General features: G+C 38.2%; 1 protein-coding gene across 2 annotated transcripts in view; it reads right to left on the bottom strand.

Annotated features, from left to right (window-relative positions):
* Window positions 1–679: 679 nt before the first annotated feature.
* fam184ab (family with sequence similarity 184 member Ab) overlaps window positions 680–10,871 on the bottom strand; it is a 126,816-nt gene continuing 116,624 nt past the window's right edge. Inside the window, exons 19-20 of one of the 2 annotated variants that reach the window (XM_017456767.2) lie at window positions 8,173–8,381; window positions 680–1,289 (exon numbers count right to left, since the gene is read on the bottom strand). In XM_017456767.2, the coding sequence (XP_017312256.1) occupies window positions 1,208–1,289; window positions 8,173–8,381 (291 nt within the window). In that variant the 3' untranslated portion in view covers window positions 680–1,207. The remainder of the gene's footprint in view (window positions 1,290–8,172; window positions 8,382–10,871) is intronic. The other variant, XM_017456770.3, reaches the window with a different exon arrangement.

Below are 10,871 nucleotides of genomic sequence, written 5' to 3'. Positions count from 1 at the left end.
AATAGAGTAATGCTCGCTACACAAGTGCACTACGTCAGATATATAATAACGGTTTACGTAGTGCACTACTCGTACGCTAAGCAGTCGTTTGAGATTAGACGTACAGATAATACGTGTCGAGAATAACAAAATGGATCCAGGATGAATAAACTGAATTAAAAAACAAACAAACAAACTGAGCAATGTATAATTTCTTGTTAGAAAATACATTTTAATAGCATGTTTTAAATATATCATTTGCATGATCTCGTTTTTTTCGAACAGTAAGTAGAGGTCACTGCTGAAAAAAACCAAAACAATAGAAACCATCACAGAAATTCTAATGGTTTCCACTATAAATACCATTACAAACCATCAGCTAACCATTAAAATAAATTTCCGGCCCATAATGTTATCAACTAGACATAACATAACAAATGACCAGTGGAGACCCATAGGGACCATTAGAGTTTCCATTAAAACCAATACAATTCCCATTACAACCATTATAAATTCTATGATGGTTTATATATTTTTTTCATAAGGCGTACTACTCGTTTAATACGAATAATGGTATGCTCCAGAATCCGTCATGGTAAACAAACAAACAAACAATCAAAAAACGGTCAAAATAAAACTGGAAATTCTCTCTGTACTGCTTATCACTTTGCGATTTAATAAATAATGAGAAATGACGCTGTTAAATCTCACAATAATCATTTATTCTGTAAGCATACATACAGTGTAATATAAATATAAAATATGCACTTTTCTTTTTAAAATTGGCGAGACATCATTGTATCTGTGTTGAGATGACCATACAAACAGTTTTAATTCTACCAAAAGTGGATTTATGCAGCTGTAAACAAACTCTCATTACGGTGCCAATAATCTAAAATAAGATACAGGGAGAAGGACAAGGACATTATACTGCATTTAACAAATCATCATCATCATCATCAACTTCATCATCGTCGTCAGCAGCAGAAAATGCACCACTCTTTAGAAACGCCATGAGATGCAACATCAAACAGACCTAATTTTATTATTATTATTATTATTATTATTATTATTAATCACTGTACAAACAAGAAATCCATTCACAGTGGAGAAAGAAAACAGAACAGTTAGAAGGATGTAAAGATGATCTTTTTAAATTTATTTATCTCTGTGTGTTTCTTTTTTTTCCTCTTTTGGCTTGGCTGACATGCTTTGGAGATGCTAAAAGTCAGAAGGTGAAGTACTGGGCGAACCACTCTTGCCTTTGAGGATCTGGGGAGCTTGGCGGTGAGTCTTCTGTCTCAGGAGGGCTGTGGGGAGGGGGGGGGGAGAGAGAGAGAGAGAGAGAGAGAGAGAGAGAGAGAGGGAGACAGGCGGATACAGACAGAGAGAGAGAGAGAAGGAGAGAGACAGATATAGAAAGAGAGAGAGAGAGACAGAGAGAGAAGGAGACAGATGGATACAGACAGAGAGAGAGAGAGAGAGAGAGAGAGAGAGAGTGAGAAAGAGAGAGAGAGAGAGAGAGAGAGAGAGAGAGAGAGAGTGAGAAAGAGAGAAGGAGACAGATGGATACAGACAGACAGAGAGAGAGAGAGAGAGAGTGAGAAAGAGAAAGACAGATACAAAGAGACAGACAGACAGAGGACACAGAGAGAGAGAGAGAGAGAGAGAGAGAGAAGGAGACAGATGGATACAGACAGACAGAGAGAGAGAGAGAGAGTGAGAAAGACAGATACAAAGAGACAGACAGACAGAGGACAGAGAGAGAGAGAGAGAGAGAGAGAGAGAGAGAGAGAGAGAGAGAGAGAGAGAGAGAGAAGGAGACAGACGGATACAGACAGAGAGAGAGAGGGAGAGAGAGAGAGAGAATATGGGAGGAATGCAGTGGTTATACTGTAAACTGCAGCTTATCTGTGGGGTTTCAGCCTGCATGCAGTTTTCATTCATGCATTTTTAAGACAAATAAATAGATTGTTAATTCATCAATTAATTTTAAATTAGAAAATGAAAAAACACAAAGTCACCCTGAAACAATTTTTTTTTCAAATTATAAGTATATAAAGTGTGTGTGTGTGTGTGGGTGGGTGTGTGTGTGTGTGTATGTGTGTATATTTTATATATATATATATATATATATATATATATATATATATATATATATATATATATATATATATATATATATATATATATATATATATATTTCATTAAAACAATTGATGCATGTATTTATTTATTTGTTTGTTTGTTTGTTTATGAGCTGCTTCTGGAGAGTTTGAGACATCCACCATCCCCTCTGGCCCCTAAAAAAACAAAACAAAAAAAAAAAGGAACCCCAAAACCTATGTATCAATGATTATATGCCCCCCCCCTTATTTATTCATTCATTCGTTCGTTCATTTTTATATATATAAATAAATATAAATAAATAAATGAATTAATTAATAAGAACCCTAAATCTATGAATTGATGATGATCTGTTCAACCTTACATAAAATCCCAGCTCAACTCAAGTTTTAACAAAATTTGGAATTATAAGACAATTTGTTTTAATCATTTAGTTTGTTTCTAACAGAGCACCTGGTCCTAACATAGGCCTCAGAGCTGCATTTGCAAAAGTGTCTTCAGTGTCATTGAGACTGCTTTAAAAAGAATAAAACATACAAACATCCTGCCATCTTAACAACAATCATGGGATCTTCACAAATATCCTGCCATCTTAAACATCCTGCCATCTTTACAAACATCCTGCCATCTTAACAACAATCATGGGATCTTCACAAATATCCTTCATCTTAACAAACATCCTGCCATCTTTACAAACATCCTGCCATCTTTACAAACATCCTGCCATCTTTACAAACATCCTGCCATCTTAACAACAATCATGGGATCTTCACAAACATCCTGCCATGTTAACAACAATCATGGGATCTTCACAAATATCCTGCCATCTTATCAAACATCCTGCCATCTTTACAAACATCCTGCCATGTTAACAACAATCATGGGATCTTCACAAATATCCTGCCATCTTATCAAACATCCTGCCATCTTTACAAACATCCTGCCATCTTTACAAACATCCTGCCATCTTTACAAACATCCTGCCATCTTAACAACAATCATGGGATCTTCACAAATATCCTGCCATCTTATCAAACATCCTGCCATCTTTACAAACATCCTGCCATGTTAACAACAATCATGGGATCTTCACAAATATCCTGCCATCTTTACAAACATCCTGCCATCTTTACAAACATCCTGCCATCTTTACAAACATCCTGCCATCTTTACAAACATCCTGCCATCTTAACAACAATCATGGGATCTTCACAAATATCCTGCCATCTTATCAAACATCCTGCCATCTTTACAAACATCCTGCCATGTTAACAACAATCATGGGATCTTCACAAATATCCTGCCATCTTATCAAACATCCTGCCATCTTTACAAACATCCTGCCATCTTTACAAACATCCTGCCATCTTTACAAACATCCTGCCATCTTAACAACAATCATGGGATCTTCACAAATATCCTGCCATCTTATCAAACATCCTGCCATCGTTACAAACATCCTGCCATCTTAACAAACATCCTGCCATCTTTACAACAATCATGGGATCTTAACAAAAATCCTGCAATCTTATCAAACATCCTGCCATCTTTACAAACATCCTGCCATGTTAACAACAATCATGGGATCTTTACAAATATCCTGCCATGTTAACAACAATCATGGGATCTTCACAAATTTCCTGCCATCTTTACAAACCTCCTGCCATCTTTACAAATATCCTAGTATCCTTACAAACATTGTGCTACCTTAACAACAATCATGGGATCATTACAAACATCTGGCTATCGTTACAAATATCCTGCTATCTTTAAAAACATCCTGGTATCGTTACAAATATCATTTTATCTTTCCGAGCATCCCGATATCTTTACGAACATTTGGCTATCATTACAAATATCCTGCTAACTTTGCAACAATCATGGGATATTTACAAACATTCCGGTATCCTTACAAGTATCCTGATATCTATACAAACATCTGGCAATCATTACAAACCTTCACAAATATCTGGCTAACAAACATCCTCAAATCTTTACAAACATCTGGCTACCTTTACACACATCATTGGATCTTTACAAACATCTTGCAATTTTCTTACAAAGAAACTGCGAGACTTCACAAACATCCTGGGATATCAAAAAATCAACCACAAACTCAACAGATTTGGGCGAAGGGTAGAGTTTGTGTCTAAATGACAATTTGGTGGTAATATGCGTGAAAAGACTTTAGTACCGAATCACTGAGTGGGCACGGAGTTAACAAGCGCTTATGGCTCTGCTTCATTAATGCTGATGAAGGGAAGGAGCTCTGCTCTACTCTTTTCTCTCTCTGTTCACTCGCAGTCTCCATTTGAGGTTTTTCACCTCGCTATCTTAGTTTATTTCAGGGTGCCAAGGTTTTTGGCAGAGCATGGCTATCGCAATATCCAGACAAACAAGCTGAACTGTACAAGCAAGCTACAGATCCATCAGTTATTTTCCCGCATCGACGAGTGTCCGAATGAGTCTAATACTGTTGAAATCGTGAACTTTTCTCACAGCAGAGTTGTGACTCAGTGTTGTTTTTCGGTATAGACAAATTCACGGATGTTAGCGGTTAACACTAAGCATGATTACGATATATTATAGATTTTCGTCTCACGGAGTCTTTTTCGCAGTCGGTTCCCACCACATCTGAGGGAAATGTTGATATTCCAGATGATTCTGTCTGGATTCCATCGTCATCCTTCCTTTACATTTTTCACATGAAAGACTTAATCGCTAGATAGTTAAGTAATTAGCCTCTCTCATTAACTACACGGATTTCCCGGTTGCCTAGCAACAGCACTCTTATGGCACTTTAGACACTCTGACAGCGTGCGCATTGTGTGTTCATCTTCCCGTGTTGAAAGCACAAATCCACAAGTTCCATTTGAACACGCCATTAAACACAGGCAGCTAATGCTAGCTAATTAACTTAATGCTTAAAATGACGAGGGAAAAGAACCTCACTGCAAAGTGGCAAATAAACACCCGTCATCTGTTTCCCAAAGACAAAACCACTATCCCAACTTGTTACACTCGCAGTACGGCACATTTCTGTCAGACCAGCACCGAGCATTAGCATGACTACGAGAAACGGATTTAGCTACATTTATTTATTTATTAGCATTTTCCGGTTTAAATCTGTAATCTGTAGCAGGTTATACAACACTGGTTTAAAGACGTCTGCTTAAATTAAACTGTTTGTCTGTTTGCTAGCTAGCTGATAGACAGCTAAGCTACATGATTACGCTAATGGAATTTAAGCCAGTAGTACAAAAATCACCTTAACACATTATTATTATTATTATTATTATTATTATTATTATCATTATTATTATTCACATACAGCTGAAGTGCAGCAAGTATATTTCAGAATGTAGACATCAACTAATGGCAGTTAATAAACATTAGTGTGGGTTTGAATATTAATGACAGGGGGCAGTGAAAACTGGCTGTGAGTTGGAGAGGCAGAGAATGACACTGCAAAAAATTATAAACACTCAATTATAAACATTTTATAAATATATAAACACACACACACAAGCTTTAAAGCAAAAGAAAATCAATCAATATGTGTTTTATAGACATTCAGTAACGGTACTTAATGAAATAATAAAATATAGCACCTTTAAAATCTCCAATCTATCTTATTATTATTGAGCGATCGCTATACTGCATAATGATGATGGGAACGGAAACCTGAAATGTTCATTCGTTTCCTCCGCCAACGGGACAGCTGAACTAAAATATGTCTCGCTGTTTGTATTTACACAACGCACATTCTCTAACACCTTTATTTCACCTTGAAGAAGTAAAATGACCCCTGCAAATATTCAAAATAAACTAAACAAAAAGATTGTTCATATTCAGTAGAGAAAGTGAGCAGGGAAAAAAAATTAAGTTGTACATATACATCTCTATCTATCTATCTATCTATCTAGCTCTACATCTCTCTCTACATCTATCTATCTATCTATCTATCTATCTATCTCTACATCTATCTATCTATCTGTCTGTCTATCTATCTATCTATCTCTACATCTATCTATCTATCTATCTGTATATCTGTCTATCTATCTGTCTATCTAGCTCTACATCTCTCTCTACATCTATCTCTCTCTCTCTACATCTATCTATCTATCTCTACATCTATCTATCTATCTAACTGTCTATCCATCTATCTGTCTATCTAGCTCTACATCTCTCTCTACATCTATCTATCTCTCTCTACATCTATCTATCTATCTATCTGTCTATCTATCTAGCTCTACATCTCTCTCTACATCTATCTATCTATCTAACTGTCTATCCATCTATCTGTCTATCTAGCTCTACATCTCTCACTACATCTATCTATCCCTATATCTATCTATCTATCTCTCTACATCTATCTATCTATCCATCTATATATATCTACATCTTTCTATCTATCTATCTAGCTCTACATCTATCCGTCTATCTCTACATCTATCTATCTAGCTCTCTACATCTATCTATCTATCCATCTATATATATATATCTACATCTATCCATCTATATATCGCTACATCTTTCTATCTATCTATCTATCTATCTATCTATCTATCTATCTATCTATCTATCTATCTATCTATCTATCTCTACATCTATCCATCTACCTCGACATCTATCTATCTATCTATCTATCTATCTATCTATCTATCTATCTATCTATCTATCTATCAGCACCCTTGGTAAAGAGGTCTTTTTTTATTGTTTAACCTTTTGATCTTTCGTTATAAAAATTCACATATCAACTGGAAATGTTATGAATCAACCTGGAATTGGACGCATGTCTATATTGTCTCAATGCGCATATATATATATATATATATATATATATATATATATATATATATATATATATATATATATATATATATATATATATATATAATTGACCTTTATGGTAGGTGTATCTCAAATTAGCATCTCAGCCTACATACTATTTTATATAGGTGCTAATCTAGCTAGTAAAAATGGTTTGACACCATTTTAGTGTGTGTGTGTGTGTGTGTGTGTGTGTGTGTGTGTGTGTGCTTAGCTACATGCTGTGCCATGGTGTGGCTCTGTTTTCAGGGTCACCTTGTCCTGCTCTGAGACTGGCAGCCTGTGAGTGTGTGTTTGAGGAGATGGACGAGTCCCATGACAATGTAGGCTGGTCCGCCTCTCTCGCTTCATTCCCATTCAGGACAGCGTGCATGCAGAATCGCACAGCGGCGCCCCAGACGCGAAGCACAGCCACGCATGCTCGACAAACCACACCACACCACACACACACATCATGCCGAGGAGTCACAGATTTAAGAAAACAGAGAGCGTTTATCAGAATGCAGTGAGACACATACACACGTACAAACAAACGTACATACAGAGAATGGTAATGAATGACAAGTTCAATACAATGTCAGATCACATGATCTTGAAGTGTAGTTCAGAACAATGGAGGTCAGCACAGAAAGACCGAAAGACACCAACTCCCAGCGTGCACTCTGACGATGGGGGACACATGCTCCCTTTTGCATTCCAATGCCATTTATAATAGTATATAATAATACTCATACATAAACATTAGGGTTAAAAAGAGGTATCCCCTTTTTTCCTGTCATCTGGAAAGAAACCAAAACGTGTCTCTGCCACGACACGATCGATATCTCTCGGAGACAAAACACAAAAAAGTTCTTCTAACAGCATGCTGATCGAAGGGGAATCTTCACTCCGCCCATCCTTTAAGCCGGCGAGCTTAAAAGGTCGAGGGCTTTCATTACTCGAGTTAATGACATGTTTCAGAGGGGTGCGATTGGCGCTTTCGGTTTCTAATTCTTGATTTCACGCCCTCTGGTTATCAGAGAAAAGTGATCCTCGGTGTCATATTGGATTCTTTCCAGTTTCTCAAAAGGGATACGGCAGCAATGGTTAGAAATGTTTGGAGATGAGCGAAGAGGCGAGCGTCGTGCTGGCGTGCTCGTCCACTGGGCGAGAGAGATAGAAATTAAGAGAGAGAGAGAGAGAGAGAGAGAGCAAGAGTGAGAGGCGTCTGTGGCGGAGAGAGGTGCAGCTCACCTCGTGAATTTCTTGGGTTCGGAGGGAGGGGTCGGTGGGGGCAGTGGTTTGCTGGTGTTGAGCTCCAGCTGGTGAATGGGGGAGTTGGGGATGGGTTCGAGGCGATTAGGCTGGGGCGGCCCGCTCCCCGTCCCCCCAGCCTCCGCATTGGCCCTTAGATTGGGCGAGCTGCTGAATCGGGTGGACGATTTGTCATTCTTTCGCTTTTGCTACACAGAAAAAAACAAAACAAAAAAAAAAAAAAAACAACAACAACAAAAATATGTATGTGTAGACGCTTGGAGAGCTGGAGTAGCCTGACTCTCTCTGCTATAAACTTCTATTCTCCACACATTGAGATCAGACCAGATGTTGATGGTCAAGCTTGTCGTGTTCAGCCAGATGTGTCGGAAAGAGTGTCCGCTGACAGAAATGGCTTGGAAAGCAAAGAGTTGGATGTCTGAACGCATACGACACACACTGGACACACATACATACAGACAGATCCACACTGATATGAATAAACACACACACACACACACACACACACACACACACGTAACACTGGAAATGTACCATACTGTACAGCATTTGACGCTACAGGAACGTTTTATTCAAATGCGGTCTGAGGCGAGTTTGGTGTTTTACCTGCTCGAACTCTTTCATTAATCCGTACACACGTTGAATGATTTGTGTTAAAGCAGGAAAAAACACCAAACGTTTACATGAGCGACGGGGTTAGTGACGGCGCTCTTGCTCATGCGCTCAGGCATGTTAAGTGCGAGCTGAAGCAGCTACATTGGAATGGGAAAAGAAACACACTTTCCTCTTCTGTCTGGATCAGTGGTTCTCCTTGGTTTCGTGATTATTATTATCATCATTATTATTATTATTTATTTATAAATCATAATGATCAAAGTTATTATATTTAGGATCGAGTCCGTATAGTTATTAGCCTGTTTGAGGAGCACGTTGAATTGAACGGGTTGGATCCGAACTTCTAACTCAAAAACAAGTAGGTCTGGATGGAAAGGTCAGGAATTACAACCTTCTTAACAAGTCTTCCATAAATACTGAGGTTTCCATGGAATTTAGTTTACCGTTTGAGAACCCCTGATCTAGATCAATCTTCCCCAACACCACTTCAGCGCTGAGATGATATGGACCAGCGGTTCTGAACCTTTTTGCGAGTACGACCCGCTTTGAAGAATGACGAGGTTTGTCATGGTTGGGATTTAATAGAGGACGCGAGGCGGTATAGTCGTGTAGGGCTGAGGAAAAGACGCATACTCAACTTGCTCTCCTTGTATACCAGTGCTGAAAAACCAGCCTCACAGAGATAGGTAGATGCGGATTGGAGAGTTTTTTTTTTTTCTATGCCGTGTCACTCAGTTCTCGGTATTCATAAAAATCCGCCAGTGGCTTCTCTCTGAACCTCTGTGTAAAATCGTTTAAAATAAAAGGTTTTCCTCACGACCCCCCTTCTACCGCTTTGTGACCCCCCCACCGCTTATATGGACCATTCGAAATTGCTCCATAACACAACATAACGTCTGCTGTTTTTAGTAAGTGCGGCTCTGATCAGTGAAACCGATTTAGGCGGGTCATGGCTTTCATTATTCACACACACAGCTTTATTCTGGATATGCAGTCTGTGTGTATTGCCTTGGATTGCACTCTTATAAGAACTAGGTTTGATTAGGTGAGATCGCTGGTATTTTAAAGGGCTTTAATAAGCAGGAGAGTGAACGGTTACGGTAAACACGTGCAGCTCTGTCTCGTATTTCTACAGTCAAGGATTAGAAACCATGGTGCAGTTAAAAATAAATAAATAAATAAATAAACCAAAAATGAACATTTTAACACCGACACGTATTCGGTTATTGAATTCGGCCTTATCAGGTGCACGATTGTGTTGTGATGGAGAGACGTTTTGCTATAATGCGGAGAAATGGCGTCACTACGCTACAGAATACGACGCAAAACTAACATAACTGCATACACGATTGATCTCCCAAACAAACAAAGCTGACGGACAAAGACGTTGCTGGGTCGGTTTTTTTTGTTTTCTTCAAATGGCAGAATTAAAAATAGCTCATTATCCCTAAGCAGTGACTCATAAAAATTCACCTTGCTTGATAGAGAAAAGTGGGTTTGACCCAACAACAATATATAGATCACTTAACTCTCCACTAATAAGCTGGTGTGTGGTGGGTGTTCTGGTGCACTGTGGCTGCCGTCGCATCATCCAGTGGATGCTACAACACCGGTGGTGGTTGAGGAGATCCCCCCGACTCATCCACCCATACTATGTAAAGTGCTCCAAGTGCCTAGAAAAGTGCTATATGAATCTAAGGAATTATTATTATTATTATTATTATTATTATTATTATCATCAATGGATTATATGAAAGTTTATTCACTATTGCTTTGTTCATAAGTAAGGAATAATACACGTGAGGGTGTGCTGTTATAAGGAAATAATCAACAGCAACAGAAATAAAAATAATAATGTGCATTAATATAAATCTGGGACTTGCCTTGCAGCTGAAGCTACAGTCTGAGCTGCTGTTATGGAAAATTAATCACCTTCCGATGAATCAGAATCGGGAATTCAACAGCGTTGTGATATAAAATACTTACAACTACTTACTACTGACATCTTTATTAATAATAATAATAATAATAATAATAATAAGAAGAAGAAGTGGCATGATGGT

This window comes from Ictalurus punctatus, chromosome 25 (assembly GCF_001660625.3).
Source record: "Ictalurus punctatus breed USDA103 chromosome 25, Coco_2.0, whole genome shotgun sequence".
NCBI classification, from domain to species: Eukaryota; Metazoa; Chordata; class Actinopteri; order Siluriformes; family Ictaluridae; genus Ictalurus; species Ictalurus punctatus.
This window is presented reverse-complemented; position numbering and strand designations above follow the sequence as displayed.